The sequence below is a fragment of the Dreissena polymorpha genome, chromosome 7 (genome assembly GCF_020536995.1).
Source record: "Dreissena polymorpha isolate Duluth1 chromosome 7, UMN_Dpol_1.0, whole genome shotgun sequence".
Classification (NCBI taxonomy): Eukaryota; Metazoa; Mollusca; class Bivalvia; order Myida; family Dreissenidae; genus Dreissena; species Dreissena polymorpha.
The window spans coordinates 8,682,508-8,703,177 of NC_068361.1; the positions used below are offsets into that span (position 1 = coordinate 8,682,508).

General features: G+C 34.0%; 1 protein-coding gene across 2 annotated transcripts in view; it reads left to right on the forward strand.

Moving 5' to 3' along the window:
* The window catches only part of LOC127838645 (glycosaminoglycan xylosylkinase-like), a 47,768-nt gene that overhangs the window by 20,225 nt on the left and 6,873 nt on the right, over positions 1 to 20,670 (forward strand). For both annotated transcript variants that reach the window (XM_052366500.1, XM_052366501.1), the window contains exons 3-5: positions 12,607 to 12,730; positions 15,600 to 15,686; positions 17,583 to 17,733. In XM_052366500.1, coding sequence (XP_052222460.1) covers positions 12,607 to 12,730; positions 15,600 to 15,686; positions 17,583 to 17,733 — 362 coding nt within the window. The remainder of the gene's footprint in view (positions 1 to 12,606; positions 12,731 to 15,599; positions 15,687 to 17,582; positions 17,734 to 20,670) is intronic.

Below are 20,670 nucleotides of genomic sequence, written 5' to 3' on the forward strand. Positions count from 1 at the left end.
GTCCCAAATTGAACTCAAATAGAGGCATGCCCCAATTTCACTTTATGGATTCATCCGCATAGTGCACATGTCTGTTTTCTTCTGGAAAATGGAGAACGTCTGTGTTCATGAAACTCTTGCACACATTTTTTGTCAATATTTGCCAGAAACAATGAGGTATTTTAAGTAATAAACGGATTAATGACTACAGACTTAAGGTGGCATGAGGGATCGTTTTTGTCCCGCTTTTTGGTCAAATGTCCTGACATTTTTTAATCGAATGTCCCGATTTGGACCTGAAATTTTCTGGCATGTATGTTCTTAGTTTAAATCTGGTCATCCGGCAAAATGTCACCTATAGCAAGTGCTTTTCTGTGATGGTTGTTGAACTAAAATGTGTCTTCTTACCTTAAGTCACACCATCTGGCATAGTTAAGTACAACAAGTGTATTTCTTTGCCAAATGAACACGGCTCCGTTTCATTAGCATCATTATGTATAATAATTATTGATTCATTAACTACATTTGACGTTTACACATGCCCGTTATTAATAATGCTGAAGTTTGCAGAAGTGAGCTCACTAGTGTCATTTTATATAGAATACCACAATGCAGGCAATTAATAATTAACACAGTAAAAGAGTTGAACTTGAGCATGTGGTATAACAAAACCTGTCTATTTCAAACAGCATTGCTTCACATTCCATCATCCCTTGATATTTCCGCAGTGACAGGCCATGTTTTCAGGTTCTGTTTTACATGTATGTGGTAATGTTTTATTGTGCAGTGAATGCCAGACAGTGTCCTGTAAATAATTGATAGTTAGTTATATTTTGAAGTAGCTTATTACTAACTTATTGTTTTCCTTCAGGACAAACTGTTTTAATGTACAGCAGCCAGCTCCATTAATTTAAAGTGGTCTAGTACTGGTAGAATTGTTGGTCTAGGAAATGGCTCCATGACTGTCCTGTTACTCCTGATATAAAGAATAATTGTGCTTAGAATACAACACATAGAGGATATTTGTTGGATTTGGTGGAATATCGATTTTAATTCACGAGCGATCATAGAAAATATATTTTTTATGATCAGGAGTGTATTTAAATTGATAGTCCACTGAACCAAACAAATTTTCATTTTATTTTATGCTTAGGATACAAATGATTACTTTTGTATTATTGCTATGCTGGACAATCTAAGTCCCTGTTGGGCGCCCCGAAATGTAACTATATGAAAGTTTGTGACGAAATGTGTCAGGGTCGAATTAAAATATTTGTGTTTCTTCACTGTAACAATATAATTATCTCCCTTTGTTTTTCGTTTGTCAAGTATAAGCATTATCGAAATGTGACTTGTAATTCACAACGTAGGTTTATTTTAGTGTTAGAAGTGATTTTTTTATAGCATTTTAATATTAGGAATGTGTGGGTTAAAATTAGACATTTAATTTATTTGGCTCGTTTCTGTGGCAGTTAATGAGAAATTCATGATCAGTAATATCCATAGAGAACGGAGGGTATTTGGTTAGCGTTTTCAAACGCGATGGGAATTTGGTATCGTCGTTAGTTTCCGGATGGAGCCTTTGTGTTTGTTAGGTTGCTCTGGGTACGCCAGTTTATAAAGGCTTGCAAATAGGCAAGTTGGTCACTTTTCCTGCGGATACGAGTGGGACAACATCTGAAGAAAGGGTACGATACTATAAAAACAGTTCTCTGGAGGATGTGAGTAATTACGTTGAATTCAAACGGTGCTGCAGAGTTTCTGCTGCAAGTTTAAAGGGTCTTCAGAGGGTTTCCATCTAAGTGGATTCACTGATGGCCTGGTGAAGGGTTATAGCAGTGGTTTTTTATGGCAATTTCGGGGCCGATATTCGGCCCCATTCCCCTAAAAAAATAGTATATATTTTTCCGCCATTTTGTAGAAAAAATCCCCTCCAAAATATTTTTTTTTTTTTTAAATAAATGTCTTATGATTAATATATAGGGCTCAACATTAATGGTTGTCCTATTGCCCCTGGCAAGTAAAAGTTGGGTCTGGGCAAGTTATTTTATAATCTAGTTTTCCGCCCAGAAAAGTGCAAACAAACAAAGAGCATTTAATTTAGACTTTAATTGCTGTAATCATTTTGTTAAATGTTTAAAAATGAAAAAGGTTTTGTGGTGTATCATTTTGGTTTATTAAACAATATGGGGTTTACAGTTGATGTGATATTTCATGTTTGGGCAAGTTGCTTTACGTTCAGTGCAAGTAGATTTTGGAAGTACTGGCCTGGTAGGGCAAGTTGGTTTTTCGGTTAATGTTGAGCCCTGATATATCTCAAATTTATTTCATAAACAACTAATAAAGTATATAACTATAATTAATATGATTTTGAATTATTATAAAGAGTTATATTAAGTTAGGTTTTCCCAAATCAGTTAATTTAACATGAATTGCATTTTTTTCCCAACTAAGACTGTGCATGAAGGCTGAACTGTCTGAAACTAATGTTGAAAAAATCATTGATATATATATTTAAGGAAAAAGACAAAGACATTCAGCTGTGAATATTACATTCATGCATACATGTGTATTCATATAATAAATATCATTACATATAAAAGAGTAAATTTTTAATTTTCCCCTTTTCCTAAAAAAACCACGCTTTTTTCCCCTTTGGACGGGCCCGGCCAACATTCCCCTATAGGTGAAAAAAAACACTGTACAGCTTCATTGAAGCTGGGAGTAATTGAAAGAAGGAGCTTCGTGGAGGCAAAGGTCCTCTGTTTGTTGCATTGTACATATTCGTGGCGACTCGGCTATTTTATTTTATGGTCATGAGGCAGGCAGCCTAAGGAAGATCATTTATTGTAATGTATTGCATGTGTAATTGGCCTTTCAAGGGCTTTAGAAGGCACATATGTATCTGTTTGTGAGGTCGCGCACTTAGCGCTTGGTGGCGGCCTCAGGAAGTCAGCCTCGCACTACAAGTTCAAGGGAAGCTTATCTGTATGTTTTGATAAACATTTAATGTAGAGTGGTTGCCCTTGCATTTTGTTCACTTACAGGTCACAGTAAATACAATTGAAAATGATGTTTGGAAATTTCTTATTATTGAATTTGACATGCTCGACAAACAGGTTTACCTTATGCACACTATACGGCGTACTTAAAATAGGCCCATCTTTTTTACAGGCCTCTTTGATTTTTTGTTTCAAAATTATCAATATATTATGTAAGGAGACTTAAATGTTGTTTTCGTCATTTACTTTGACATATCTAAATAATGCATCCTGTAATTATAATAAAATATGCAAGAAAAACATTGCAATCTATTATAAGAGATAATGATAAAACTTAGAGAGGGTAATCATGTGATAGTCAACATGGCGACGTCAATACTACAGTTATTTTTCGGTGTTTTATACCCTTTATTACTTTTGTTTATCTTTAAATGACGCTCACTTTCCAGACAGATCAGTAAAAAGGTGATTTCGTATTAAAATTCGCTTTATATCTCCGCTTTACTCCCCGCACATTTTCTTAGTGGAGCCTTAATTAGGTCATCCCGCTTAGAAATTTTGCAGCGAGTAAAGACAAGATACAGACCGAATATTAGTATAAAATAAATGTAAGTAACTTTCTTGCTGATATTGCTGGAAAGTGAGCGGAATTAAAAAATAATAATACAAGTAATAAAGGGTATAAAACGGCGAAAAAAACCTGCCTCTGCATGGACATGGCCAACTTGACAAACACGTGATTACCCCCTCTGTAACTGATAATTTTAGAAATCTTAACAGTTCTACCCAAGAATATTCATTGAGACTGTTAATGCCATTCCGGCAGGCTAGACTTGATAATTTCCTTGCTTGCAATAGTTTGTCATCTAGAATTAGAAAATCTACTATTGATTCATGTTGTAAATCAGAATGAGACCATTCCATTTTGACTGAGAGATAAATTAGAGATAAGCACATTGAAAGTGCAGGCTCTGGAAATTATCAGCAGCTCACTGATATAGTATATTGCCTATTTGAACTGGCAATGATTAATACTTTGATAGAAAATATTAAAGAACATTATTGGTTTTGCATCTATAACAATAAAAATGTCAATAGAACCAAGCACAGTTTTGTTATAAATGTCCAGTTATTCCTATAAATGTTACTACTCTGGGAATTAGAAGAAATACCAATATATGTATTCTCATCATAATAAAGCTGAACTGATCAAAACAATCAATCATGTTGAAAGCTTGAGACAAGCCATATATTTCATATATTTCAACAAGTATTCACTGAAATCAATTCACACTTACTAATGTTTAGCTACACAATAAGAGAAAATAAAATTAAAAAGTCTCTCATGGGACTGCCAGTACTAAATGGATTGAATTTGAAGGAAATTATTAATACTTTGATGGCTTGACAATCAAATCATTATGTAATCAAGACATTACCTTTTATTGTCCCCTACCGGTGAAACCGGAGGGGACGTATGGTTTGCCTGTCTGTCAGTCACACTTTTCTGGATCCTGTGATAACTTTAAAAGTTCTTCATATTATTTCATGAAACTTGAAACATGGATAGATGGCAATATGGAGATATTGCACGTCATTTCATTTTTTTCCTACATCAAGAATTCTGGTTGCTTTGGCAACAAATATATATATATAAAAAAAAAATACTGACAATGGTGGAGTTTCACCGGTAGGGGACCATATTGTTTGGCAATCTCTTGTTGAATTAGTAATTTTAATAATTTGCAGGAGCAAATTGATGTTTTAAAAAAAGCTGTGTCATTCTGGAAGACATCATTCAAAAGTAATGACAATGAAATTAACCTTTTCCCATAAGAAGCAATATGAAAATTGCTTTTGCAACCAGCATAAAACCAGAACAGATTGCTAGTTGAGTAACTTGCAGTCTGTTCAGGTTGTATGCTGTTTGCTGCTCATCAGTAACTATGGGTTGGAAATGAAGCCTTTAAAGCTTGAATTTACTAAGAAAGGTATTTTATTAAATTTAACTTTTTAAGGGACTACAAATGCGTCAACATACATGTCTAAATAGTATTGGGGTTCTAATTATGAAATAAAAGCGGACTTATCTAATGTACAACTGTATACTGACTAAAATTTAATAAAGTTAAATCTGATTTATTTGTATTCGTTTTCTCACCAATTCTTTTGAAGTGAATTGCTTGCTGCAACTTAAATGCTGCTTGGGATCAATGTTGCAATTGGGTGTATCTTTCGTTATTGTCCCCAACCGGTGAAACCGGTGGGGACTTATGGTTTGCGTTCTGTGCATCTGTTAGTCTGTCACACTTTTCTGGATCCTGCGATAACTTTAAACGTTCTTCATATTTGTTCATAAAACTTGGAACATGGACAAATAGCAATATGGAGATTATGCACATCATTTCATTTTGTTCCTACGTCAAGAATTCTGTTTGCCATGGCAACAAATAGACTAGAAATATTGCTGGAAATGGTGGAGATTCACCGGTAGGGGACTTTATTGCTTGGCAATAGTTTTGTTATTTCTCTTTTCCTTTGGGAGAAACTGTGCTGCAGTTGCTGCTGATTATAGTTGATGTCAAAGACAAAGAAAGCTATAAAACTGTCAACAACACTTTATTTTGGTAAGGAATGGTAAGGAATAAGGCATCTAACTTGGAATGGACATCATTTGGGGATTTCCTCAAACAAAACTGTTCGTTTTTATGTTTTTAATGCACTTTGTTATATCCTATGTGTATTTTTAGTGTTATGAGAACTTTTCCATGACCTTTAATTAACAGTAATTTATTTTTATCATTTTAACTGTAACATAGACAAATTAGGTTTCATTTTTATGCCCCCCACTATAATAGTGGGGGACATATTGATTTTGCCCTGTCTGTTGGTTGGTTGGTCTGTTGGTTGGTTGGTTGGTCTGTTGGTTGGTTTGCGCCAACTTTAACATTTTGCAATAACTTTTGCTATATTGAAGATAGCAACTTCATATTTGGCATGCATGTGTATCTCATGAAGCTGCACATTTTGAGTGGTGAAAGGTCAAGGTCATCCTTCAAGGTCAGATGTCAAATATATGTGGCCAAAATCAATCATTTTATGAATTCTTTTGCAATATTGAAGATAGCAACTTCATATTTGGCATGCATGTGTATCTCATGGAGCTGCACATTTGGAGTGGTGAAAGGTCAAGGTCAAGGTCATCCTTCAAGGTCAGAGGTCAAATATATGTGGCCCAAATCGCTTATTTATGAATACTTTTGCAATATTGAAGATAGCAACTTGATATTTGGCATGCATGTGTATCTCATGGAGCTGCACATTTTGAGTGGTGAAAGGTCAAGGTCATCCTTCAAGGTCAAATATATGGGTCAAAATTGCTCATGTAATGTCACTTCTGCAATATTGAAGCTAGCAATTTTATATTTGAAATGCGTGTGTATCTCAAGGAGCTGCACATTTTGAGTGGTGAAGGGTCAAGGTCAAGGCCATCCTTCAAGGTCAAACGTCATATAGGGGGACATTGTGTTTCACAAACACATCTTGTTTGAGGATTTTTTTAAATCTGATTCAACATAAAATTTTGTAGTTAAATAAATTTTAATGATGCAGTTATATTTTCAACTGTCTATTTTTCTTATAATTTGTCAAAGTTTTTAAGTACTATAGGTAACACTGCATGTAATGCATTTAAAAAAAGTGCTGTTTATTCCAAGATTGATTTCTTATTCCACCGTCACATACATGAAATTGTGTGTTCTTAGCAAAGTTGTTTTTGTTTTTTTTTAACAAATAACATTATAAGGAGAACTCCCCTCACCCCTACTTAAAATGGACCTATAAAAACGGCAGTAATTTTTCTCCGAATTATAGCTGAAGGAACTGTACAGTATCAAAGTTCCTTCAGCTAGAACACGGAGAAAATACAATGTAAAAATTATTTATTTGTTTTTATGAAGCAAAGTATTATTAGTTATCTTTTGAAGCAGCATGATTTTATAACAATCTGACATCTAAGATGCAAATGTCCTATATATTCTTTATCTTCTTTAACCCTTTCCCACGCAGAGGCAAAGTGAAAATGGCTATCTGCAAACAACATAAAACCAGAACAGCATACAAGTAACTCACAGTCTGTTCAGGTTTTATGCTGTTTGCTGCTCATCAGTATCTTAGGGTAATAGATGAAGCCATACTTGAATGTAGTAAGAATGGTCTTTAATTAAATAAAACTTTCTAACGGACTACAAATGCGTAAAAATATGTATCATAGTGGTAAAGGCTTAAAAGCATAATGCACACAAACTGAGGGATCTTTGATACAAATGTAACATTTTTCCTCAAAATGTTGCCACTCCTCCTTTTTATGCTCCCCCAAAATTTTGGGGGGATCATATAGTCGCTGCTTTGTCTGTCTGTGCGTGTGTCCGTCCGTGCACAATTTTTGACCGGGCTATTTCTCAGCAATTAATGACTGGAATTCAATGACACTTAATTGGAAGCTTCACTACCAACAGGAGATGTGCATATTGTCAGCCAGTTTTGGTCGGATGATTTTTCACAGAGTTATGGCCCTTTGAAATTTTTTATAAACTGTACATATAGTGCAATTCTTGTCCCCCCCAACTACTGACTGTAATTCAATGAAGCTTTATGGGAAGCTTAACTTCCTTGAGGAGATGCGCATGTTATTTGTGGGTTCTGGTTAGATGATTTATTTAGAGAGTTATGGCCCTTTAAAATATTTAAGTTGCTAAACCATCCATCGTATTATTTTGTCCTAAGTTATGCCCCTCAAGACGTTTCCTTTTATCTTAATTATATAGTGCAATATTGTGACACAAAAAAATGTGACCAAAAAAAACTTTGGGGAGCATCACCCGTCTCCGACGGTTTCTTGTTTTTACTGTTGAGAGAAGTGAATTCTCCCTAAGTTTTGAATCTTATGCTAGACCCCTGATATGAATGGCTGAATCAATAAAACAAAAATTATTTAGAATTATTTAACCCTTTCAGTGTGGGAACCAAATTTTGAAGGCCTTTGCCAGCAGTTTGGACCCAGATGAGACGCCACAGAACATGGCGTCTCATCAGGATCCAAACTGTTTGCTATTCTGATAATATTCTTTGAAAAAAATCGAAGAAAATGCTTATATTAGAAATTCAGCAGACGACATTTTAGCAGACGACAAATTTCCCAGCATGCAAAGGGTTAAAGCCTGACTCTTACCTGTTAAGATGGGTTTTTACTGAGTAAGCAAAGTTATTCTGTGCTGAACAAAACAATCTTTTTGCTATTAGCAATATTCCCACAATGTTTGCACATTCACGTTTACTATGTATCCAAAACGTTCCAGACCTAGTAGTTTCTGAACCATATAACTGCTTTTCGAAATATTGACATGCACACAAATTCAACACCTTTCCTTTCCTTACTGGGTTATACGCATTTATTTGCTAGCTTAACATCTGCGGACTCACTATTGGTTTTTAGTTACATGTTCCATGCAAAGAAATATTAATAAGATTTATCTCATTTCAAAATATTAATTTCCAGTTGACTACATTATTGTGTATTTTCTATTAATTAAAACCATTGATCACAATTCCTCTTCTAGTTACATGTTTTTTATTTGCTTTTTGTTCCAAACAATTTAGGAACAATTAAGTCACTCCTGAAACACTTATCGTTTAACCATTTTACAGATTTAAGCATGTCACATATTTTCAAACAATTTTACAGAGTTAAACATTTCACACAGTTTTAAGGTAAAACAATACCCCAGAAATGTGTCACAACGGAACTCAACAACAAAAAATTACTGCACAATTCATGTGCTCCAAAATGGACTCAGACAACCTTTATCAAACTTCCCAAGTTGATCATATTGATTAATTCACTGCAATGTCCCATTTATGTTGTAAGAGCTACCAGGTTTGTTGTGAGCCACATGTGAAAACTGTCATTGATCACTTTTACTCTGTCTAACTAGCCATTTATTTATAAGAACAGGTTGGGAAAGACATGTTGAAGCTTGAAGTTGATATTGCCCATATTTCTTGCTAGATTTGCTCAACAAATGCTGCAAGGAATCAAAAGGAAATGTTATTGTACTGTTCTCATCAGACTGAATCAAATCAAAATAAGTGCATTTATTTTATCTGACCAGCATAGCACAACCTTTACATAACTGGATTTTTTTGTGAAGGTTTATTGTCATTTGCGCATGATCTGCTACAAATTCCCTGCTCAAATAGCAAGGCAGATTTTCACATAATTTCATACTGGCACAGGAATTAGCATTTGGTGATGGGGCTTTTTAAGAATACTCAAATCGTTATAGTCCACTGTGTTTGCTAATCACCAGACCTAGAATTAGAATATAGTCCACTGTGTTTGCTAATCACCAGACCTAGAATTAGAATATAGTCCACTGTGTTTGCTAATCACCAGACCTAGAATTAGAATACTGGTCATGTACGTAATTCCGGCCTGTACGTAAAAAATCGACCACCTGTGTAAAATCATTTTCATGATCTTAACGCACATATTTTGTTTTTACTTAGAAAAATCAACATGAAAACCATCCGCACTCTCAATATTTTGCAAATGTAGTAACCATATCACTGTAAACTTTTGTGTTAGAATGTCACAAATATAGCAGGAATTATTCAGCTCATGGGGAAAGTGATGTCATCATGAACTGCAACAATTATATTCATATAAGAAACAAATATATTTGATAAAATTATTTTTATTTTATCTAATAAACTTTAATTAAAGTTTTACTAATTATTTGTACAAAAAAATATATTCAAAACATAAAAATCAGAACCTAAATATAAATTTTTAATATCTGAATTACCTCCCTTGATAAGAATATCACTAGATAACATGTTTTAATATTATATATAAGCGTTTACTAATAATCAACACTGAAGTCAACTTTTTAAACAAGATGTGTTTACTTTTTTAGCTATGTTAGAAAAAAATTATTAAACACATTAAAAATAAATATTTTTTTGAGAATTAGCAGTTTCCCATTATTTATATTTATTAAAATTGGTAGGGGGAGTAACTGGTATAATAATTTCGCATTTATTTTAAATTTCAAGTCAAAAATTTTAATAGTATAAACATTGATTAATACTCTGAAATTGAGGACATTTGTCAAAAGATATTGCTTTGTAATTTTATCTGCAGATCAAACTGAAAAGTGGCCGATTTTTTAGGTACATTTAACCTACGAAAATGGATAGTTTACATGTCATCATTTTCTGTTCATCAAGTAACATTCACTGATCTAATTCTATTTAAATTTTCATGCTAGGTGAGTTTTGAACCCAGGATTATATATGTGAAGTTTAGTTTAAACCAGTTGCCTAACACTAAAGATTTTTCTTAAATAGTCCCAAAAGTGGCCGGAATTACGTACATGACCAGTATAGTCCACTGTGTTTGCTAATCACTAGACCTACAATTAGAATATAGTCCACTGTGTTTGCTAATCACCAGACCTAGAATTAGAATATAGTCCACTGTGTTTGCTAATCACACCAGACCTAGAATTAGAATATAGTCCACTGTGTTTGCTAATCACCAGACCTAGAATTTTTGACCGCAGATATCACAAAAAGCTGGTATTTGGTTGCATTGTATTCTGGCTCTTTACAAATTTTGTTCAAAACAAGATCTTGAGATCAAAACTGGACACACCAAAAAGTTCACATTATTTAAACACTGGTAGACTTGTTAGCCAAATAACTTCAAGAATCTTTTCTGAAAACATTAATTCCAAAGCTATGATATAATTATGGTATTTAACAATAGAAAGTGGACCTTTGCATAGTTTGTTCTACTCTGGTATTTGAATTCAGAATGTGGACCTTTGCATATTTTTGTTCAAATAATGTATTTGACATCAGAAAGTGTTTTTTCTCTAGTTTGTTCAAATCTTGTATTGTCCATCAGAAAATGGACCTGTATATAGTTTGATCAGATCTTGTATCAGACATTGGAAAGTGGGCATATACAAAGTTTGTTTAAATCTCATATTTGTCATTAGAAAGTGGACCTTTACTGGTCGTGTACGTAATTCCGGCCACTTTAGGGACTATTTTAACAAAATCTTTTGTTTTAGGCAACTGGTTGAAACTAAACTTCTCATATATAATCCTGGGTTCAAAACTCATCTAGCAGGAAAATTTCAATAGAATTAGATCAGTGTATGTTACTTTTATGAACAGAAATTAATGACATATAAACTATCAATTTTCATAGGGCAATTGTACCTAAAAAATCGGCCACCTTTTAGTTAAATCTGCAGGTAAAAATACAAAGCAATATCTTTAGACAAATGTCCTCAATTTAGGAGTATTAATAAAGGTTTACACAAATTTTTTTCACTTGAAACTTAAAATATATGCGACATTATATACCAGTTACTCCCCCTACCTATCTTAATAAATATAGTAAACAAGCACTGTCAATTGGCAACTGCAAATTCCTAAAACTATTTGTTTTTAATATGTTTTATAAAAAAAAAAAATATATAGCTAAGAAATTAAACACATTTTGTATAAAAAGTTGACTTCATTGTCGATTTTTAGTAAACGCTTGTATTTAATTTTACAACAAATAACCTATTATTATTCTAATCAAGGGAGGTAATTCATATATTAAAAAGTATATATTAGGTCCTATTCTTTATGTTTGATAAATGTTTTTATACAATTAATTGAAAATACCTTAGTTAAAGTTTATAAGATAAAAAATAACAATTTTAACAAATATATTTGTTTCTTATATAAATATAAGTAATAAAAATTTTGATGATGTCACTTTTCCCACATGACAAAAACATCGTCCTACAATTGTGACATTTTGATATAAAAGTTCACAGTGATATGCTTCTTTAATTTGCAAAATATTGAGAAAAGGGTTGGTTTTCAAGTTGATTTTAATAAAAATCAGCAAAATGTGTATGCTAAGATCATGAAAATGATTTAACACAGGTGGCCGATTTTTTATGTACAGGCCGGAATTACGTACACAACCAGTATATAGAATGTTCAAATCTGGTATTAGGCATTAGAAAGTGGACCTTTATATAGTTTGTTCTAATCTGGTATTAGGCATTAGAAAGTGGACCTTTATATAGTTTGTTCTAATCTGGTATTAGGCATTAGAAAGTGGACCTTTATATAGTTTGTTCTAATCTGGTTTTTACTTTAGAATGTGGACCTTTGCATAGTTTGTTCAAATCAGCTATTTCACATGAAAGAAGACCTTTGCATAGTTAGTTTTAATTTGGTATTGACATACATCAGAGAATTGACTTTCACATAGTTTGTTTACAAAGGGTTTACAAAGGGTATTTGCTCTTGCAGTCCACACAAGCTAATCAAGGACAACACTTTCCGCCTAGACTGGATTTTTTTTAAAGAAGATGACTTCTTTAAACAAAACATACCATAAAAAAGGAGTGTCATCCCTGATAAATATATGTTTGTAAAGTGTTGCCCCAGGTTAACCTTGGTTGACACTTCGGCATATGCATAAAGTCACGTTTACACATGCAGAGCGATGCTCATATATATAATGAATGTCTTCAATCTTCCACAGGTGGTGTGTTGAGGTCATTGGCTACAAGGGAGGTAACTCATGCTGATGTGGGCTTCAAAGGGACACAACTCAAGCTGTTGCTGGTCTTGCAAGGTGGACAGAGAGTGGCATTTAAACCTGAATGGTTTGTTTAAACTACGTACTTGGGGTAAACATTTTGAATTTAGTGAAAAAGGTGTGTCATAATAACATGTGTGATGCTAATGGAAGAGGTATAATCATTATAGTTAACCATTTTTACTGTATTCCATAATGTTCATCGTGCTTGTTGGTAATGTCAAAATGTGTAATGGGGGATATTTAAGGTTCAAAATTGACAAAAATGTAAATGTCAAACTTACTTTCAGTTTCAAATATTGAACAATGAGAATCCTTATTACATTTGAGCTTTCTTTTCCAATGATTGAATCAATCGTTCAGAATAATTATTTCATTTATTTGAACTTATCTTTCCAATGACTGAATGGACAAATGAGAATCAAGCTTTAGTGGGTGTGTTCATTTAAGCTTTCCTTTTAAATGTTAAGTTTTTGGACTTCCACATTTAAAGCATCTGAGAAACATTTGGTCCCCTTAAATAGGATTGAGCAAGCCAGCGCAAAAGCTGGTCCCCTTAAATAGGATTGAGCAAGCCAGCACAAAAGCTGGTCCCCTTAAATAGGATTGAGCAAGCCAGCACAAAAGCTGGTCCCCTTAAATAGGATTGAGCAAGCCAGCACAAAAGCTGGTCCCCTTAAATAGGATTGAGCAAGCCAGCACAAAAGCTGGTCCCCTTAAATAGGATTGAGCAAGCCAGCACAAAAGCAGAATCTGCATAATCACTTTAAGGTAACGGATGAAACTATTGTATATTGTATATTGCAAATAGTAGAAACAATATTGGTGTCCAAAAACTTAGTCACAAAATAGTTTTAATTTGGCAAATTAAGAGGGTGTCCTAAAACTTAAGAGTGTGTGAAAACTAAGAGAAATTAAGGTATTAAATGGATTATTCACAGTTTGACAGAGTGATAATGAAAACAATGGTAATGATTAGAAACACATGTACCTGTATGCAAAATAATCAAACAATCAAAATAAAGCACCTTCCTTAGAAAAATGTTAAAATTAAAGTTCCATTTATTGATTACATTGTATAATCTATTGAAATCAGTTAAACAATAATGTGTTCTTAATGCCTTTCATTGTTCATCGGAAAAAATACTAACATAATGTTTACAGTTCAGAATTAATATTGAAAGCCTGGCTGTTGTAGTAGTAGTACATTAGTACGTTAGTTTTTGCTTTAAACCAGGGGAAGGGAAAGTTTTTATTCAACATTTTTTCTTGCTACACAAATCATTTTGTACTATATTTTATATTAAATTATCTTGTAAGTAAGTGCATTATATTTATATGAAATTTTTCAGAAATACGAAAATCTGTGTACAAGTCCATTTGACTTGCAATATTGATTAAATGATATTTTCACCAACATATAGTTCAGATTCGATTATTTATTAATTTTTTCATAAGAGTAGGCAATCGTAAACGATTATTGAACAAAGACAGATTCTGCTTTGTATAACATAATCTTCTTGACGACAAATTCCTTCAGGACTAGAATCATGCATACAGTAATAGGGAAACTAGTCCATTTTCCTTAAATTTTGCATAGCAGCTTTTTTTTTAAAGAATACAAAAATCAGTCTCTGGCATGCATCATTGTTGGCATCAATAAATGTATTTTGAGATTGAACTTAATTTGTAGTTTTTAACCAGGTTTTCCGAAGGAAAAAACAGGTTATAAGATTGGCGAATGCGGGCAGGCGGGCGGGCGGAACAAGCTTGTTTGGGCTATAACTATGTCGTTCATTGTCAGATTTTTAAGTCATTTGACACATTTGTTCACCATCATTGGACGGTGTGTCGCACGAAAGAATTAGGTCGATATCTCCAAGGTCAAGGTCACACTTTGAGTTCAAAAATGGCCAAAAATGAGCTTGTCCGGGCCATAACTATGTCATTCATTGTGAGATTTAAAAATCATTTGGCATATTTGTTCACCATCATTGGACGGTGTGTCGCGCGAAAGAATTATATCAATATCTCCAAGGTCAAGGTCACACTTTGAGTTCAAAGGTAAAAAATGGCCATAAATGAGCTTGTCCGGGCCATAACTATGTCATTCATTGTGAGATATGAAAATCATTTGGTACATTTGTTCACCATCATTGGACGGTGTGTCATGCAAAAGAATTACGTCAATATCTCCAAGGTCAAGGTCACACTTTGAGTTAAAAGCTCAAAAATGGCCATAAATGAGCTTGTCCGGGCCATAACTATGTTGTTGATTGTGATATTTTAAAATCAGTTGGCACATTTGTTCACCATCATTGGACAATGTGTCATGCGAAAGAATTACGTCGATATCTGCAACGTCAAGGTCATACTGTGAATTCAATGGTCAAAAATGGCCATAAATGATCTTGTCTGGGCCATTACTATGTCATTCATTGTGAGATTTTAAAATTACTCGGTACATTTGCTCACAATTATTATAAGGTGTGTCATGCGAAAGAATAACATCGATATCTCCAAGGTCAAGGTCACACTTTGAGTTCAAAGGTCAAAAATGGCCATAAATGATATTGGCATAATAAATCTTACAAAACGCCATAAATTAGCTTCTCTTGTTTTGTGAAGACAGCATGCAAAATATTCTGTGTCAATGCAGCATGTGGGGGTATACATCACGTCTGTGACAAAGCTCTAGTTATAAATATATTTCTTTGAAAACCTTGTTTTGTGACAATTTTGTCCCTTGTTGATATTCTTGTCTTCAAAAAAAGTCTACACATATAAACCTAAGCAATAAATTGTTAAATCGGCCAGTTTTGCATACATCTGCAAATAACCATCATACTAAAATAGAATTGAAGTCAATTTTTCTCTCTTAAGATGTCATGTTAAATATAAGATAATCAAATGTGTCTATATTTTTTGCTTTTTAGGTTTAAACGTGATGACATTATCGAGGGCCCACCTTACGCTGGTGCAGATCGTCATAACGGGGAAATAGCTGCATTTCATTTGTCACGGTAAGAGCTTTTTTTGAAGGTCACAGGTTTAATGGATATGATGTCCGCCTTGCCTAGCGACCCAGAAGTCATGGGTTCGATCCCAACTGTGGGATTGTTCTTTAGATCGCCCCCTTACACTCCAAGTACTGTGACTACCCAGGACTTACACTCCAAGTACTGTGACTACCCAGGAAACAGCCTCGATAGCTTTCCAATAAGCCTTAGGATTTTGATGCGATCAAGCTAAAATAAATTGGTTATAACTAAGGTAACAGCCCGAGGAAAAATTATAGAAGTTATGTTCACTTTCATACCTTTTTCGAAAAATGTAAACTTGAAATAATTTATATTAACATCCGGTTATTGTGTAATGACACATTGACATCTTGTTTGCTGATTGACTATAATGCTTAAGAAAAATTCTGATTTTAACATATCCATGTTTATGAAAGAGTGCAGTTCAGACTTTGTTGAAAATATAGCACTGACCAATTTATATACCCGTAAGCATACATGCCATATTTTTTCAGACCAATTCCGGGACATTGAGTTAAATTGTCCGGGACTTTTGCCGATTTTCCGGGACATGTATAAAATGTAGCGATATTTATAGACATATGCATTTTTGGTACTTTTTTTTGTTTCGCATCGTTAATTGCAAAAGTTCGAAAGCCGATTCGAAATACACTTGATCTATTAACGTCGAATTAAACATTACTACTTCCGATACAAGCCACGTGTTTTCAGTGTAAGCGTTATAAATATAGATGGTGACGGCATTGCGTTATTGTTATTTAGACCGGTGTGTAACGCGTAGTTGTTGATACGCCTTTATTCATCTATAACATTTATATAATAAAAAGGATGACGTTTGTATATGCTTATTTTTTTACTCAACTTCTTTGTCGGTTAAACGTGCGAACATAAACTGCTTTTAATTTTTTACTCAGCGATGTTGGACTTCAGATGTGTGAACAACTATCCTTTGCCCTTACGCAGCGGGAAATAATGACGTAGTAGATTAAAAGTCAATTAACAACCACGTTAAACAATGCCGCCTTTTCGGTTTGACCGCGAACGTGAGACAATCGATATGATAACAAGACCCCTGTTAATTGATCGATTTTGACACGTAGCGTAGTCTGCCTATTCGGGTAGGCATTGTCATGGAGACGCTGTAGATATGCACAGATTCAAGGTGCAGTTAAGCCTAAGATAAGGTACATGTATACATGTATATGGATTTTGTAAATTCCGGGACATTTGACAGATTTCCGGGACAGCGGGACAAGTTCTTCATTTCCGGGACTGTCCCGGACAATCCGGGACGTATGGCATGTATGCCGTAAGCCTTGTCATGTATAATCGGCAGAGGCTGATCAGGGATGACCATTTCTCCTTTGATGGAATTTTTATTTTAACCCTTTGCATGCTGGGAAATTTTTTGTCTGCTAAAATGTCGTCTGCTGAATTTCTAAAATAAGTATTTTCTTCGACTTTTTTCAAAGAATACTATCAAAAAAGCAAACAGTTTGGATCCTGATGAGACGCCACATTCTGTGGCGTCTCATCTGGATCCAAACTGTTTGCAAAGGCCTTTTAAATTTGGTTCCAGCACTGAAAGGGTTAAAGGATTAAGTCTCTTCTTAACAAAAATCCATTCCAAGCATTAATGACAGGACAAAAAATGAGTAGATTTACTGAAATAAATATAAGATGGTGCTTAAAAATTATCTTATTGTAAAAAAAATGCATCGTAATTTAAATTTGTAGGGGGTTGTTTAATAAGACGTGCTCCTGAACTCCAAATTATTGTTTATAAGTTAATAATCAGCAGTTAACAATTGGTCCTTGTTCTGTTAAGCCCCTTTTTCCCAAAGCTCCCAAAGCAAGGCTCTCTTATTTCTTATCTAGATTACTGGAGTTACGTAGAACGCCCCTCACAGTTGGCAGGGTGTTGAACTTGGAGAAGGAGGTCAAGCCAGTTGCCACAGAAACATTGCTGAAGACATTCTTCACTAGAGACAACAATACCTGCTTCTATGGGAAATGTTTCTATTGCAAAGTATGCAATTTAAATATGTATGTTAGGTCAATTATTTTCTATTGATTTGCATATTTAAAAAAAAGAATTCCTTTGAATGTAATTTTAATTATTCCCCCACCTCCCTCCAAAAAACAACAACAACAACACAAAACAACAAACTAATTAACAACAAAACAACAATATTAATTGCTTCTACATTGTATGGTAAATTTTCATGTTTTCATCCAATTGTCTTTATTTTGCAAATTTACAAAATAAAATAGTTGAAAAAACAACAATGAAAAGATGACACGAAAATAACCAAAATGTTGTCATTGCATGTTTTTGCTGTTTATGAAAGTTTGAAATTCAGCTATATTTGTGCATCTGGTCTACTTTTTAAATGCAGATCCAATGCATGAAATCTTCCCTATGCTTGGTTGCTCATAACTTTAACTCTTTCAGTGCTGGAACTGAATTTTGAAGGCCTTTGCAAAAAGTTTGGATCCAGATAAGACGCCACAGAACGTGACAGAATCAGGATCCAAACTGTTTGCTATTCTGATAGTATTCTTTGAAAAAAAATGAAGAAAATGCTAATTTGAGAAATTCAGCAGACGACATTTTAGTAGACAACAAATTTCCCAGCATGCATAGGGTTAACAGCCAGTTAAGCTAACAGCTGTTATATTTTAGATCAAGTTATTAATGTGACTTTTTGTGCCCTTTTAATATATGTGTTTATTGTTAACACATTTGTATACCCATATAATTTGCATATGTTTGATCATATAATGCTTTCAATATAAATTTTATTTGGGTCTGAAAATAACAGTCCGATACCTGTACTTGCCACTTAAGTTTTGAGCACCTGAGCCCTGTTATTATTTCTTGTTGATTAAAGGATAAGTCTATATGTCAATGCACTCTGTCATGTAATGATTTCTCACTGATTACAGGATGAGTCTATATGTCAATGCCATCTGTCATGTAATGATTTCTCACTGATTACAGGATAAGTCTATATGTCAATGCCATCTGTCATGTAATGATTTCTCACTGATTAAAGGATATGTTTATATGTCAATGCCATCTGTCATGTAATAATTTCTCACTGATTCAGGATAAGTCTATATGTCAATGCAGTCTGTCATGTAATGATTTCTCACTGATTAAAGGATATGTTTAAATGTTAATGCCATCTGTCATGTAATAATTTCTCACTGATTCAGGATAAGTCTATATGTCAATGCAGTCTGTCATGTAATGATTTCTCACTGATTACAGGATAAGTCTATATGTCAATGCCATCTGTCATGTAATGATTTCTCACTGATTACAGGATGAGTCTACAGGTCGATGCCATCTGTCATGTAATGATTTCTCACTGATTACAGGATAAGTTTATTTGTCAATGCCATCTGTCATGTAATGATTTCTCACTGATTACAGGATAAGTCTATATGTCAATGCCATCTGTCATGTAATGATTTCTCACTGATTACAGGATGAGTCTACAGATCAATGCCATCTGTCATGTAATGATTTCAGACTGATTACAGGATAGGTCTATATGGCAATGCCATCTGTCATGTTATGATTTCTCACTGATTACAGGATAAGTCTATATGTCAATGCCATCTGTCATGTAATGATTTCTCACTGATTACAGGATACGTCTACAGATCAATGCCATCTGTCATGTAATGATTTCAGACTGATTACAGGTTGAGTCTACAGATCAATGCCATCTGTCATGTAATGATTTCTCACTGATTACAGGATAAGTCTATATGTCAATGCCATCTGTCATGTAATGATTTCTCACTGATTACAGGATAAGTCTATATGTCAATGCCATCTGTCATGTAATGATTTCTCACTGATTACAGGATAAGTCTATATGTCAATGCCATCTGTCATGTAATGATTTCAGACTGATTACAGGATGAGTCTATATGTCAATGCCATCTGTCATGTAATGATTTCTCACTGATTACAGGATAAGTCTATATGTCAATGCCATCTGTCATGTTATGATTTCTCACTGATTACAGGATAAGTCTATATGTCAATGCCATCTGTCATGTAAAGATTTCTCACTGATTACAGGATGAGTCTATATGTCAATGCCATCTGTCATGTAATGATTTCTCACTGATTACAGGATAAGTCTATATGTCAATGCCATCTGTCATGTTATGATTTCTCACTGATTACAGGATGAGTCTGCAGATCAGTGCCATATGTCATGTAATGATTTCTCACTGATTACAGGATAGGTCTATATGTCAATGCCATCTGTCATGTAATGATTTTTCACTGATTACAGGATAAGTCTATATGTCAATGCCATCTGTCATGTAATGATTTCTCACTGATTACAGGATGAGTCGACAGATCAATGCCATCTGTCATGTAATGATTTCTCACTGATTACAGGATAAGTCTATATGGCAATGCCATCTGTCATGTAATGATTTCTCATTGATTACAGGATAAGTCTATATGTCAATGCCATCTGTCATGTAATGATTTCTCACTGATTACAGGATAAGTCTACAGATCAATGCCATCTGTCATGTAATGATTTCAGACTGATTACAGGATGAGTCTACAGATCAATGCCATCTGTCATGTAATGATTTCTCACTGATTACAGGATAAGTCTATATGTCAATGCCATCTGTCATGTAATGATTTCTCACTGATTACAGGATAAGTCTATATGTCAATGCCATCTGTCATGTAATGATTTCTCACTGATTACAGGATAAGTCTATATGTCAATGCCATCTGTCATGTAATGATTTCAGACTGATTACAGGATGAGTCTACAGATCAATGCCATCTGTCATGTAATGATTTCTCACTGATTACAGGATAAGTCTATATGTCAATGCCATCTGTCATGTAATGATTTCTCACTGATTACAGGATAAGTCTATATGTCAATGCCATCTGTCATGTAATGAT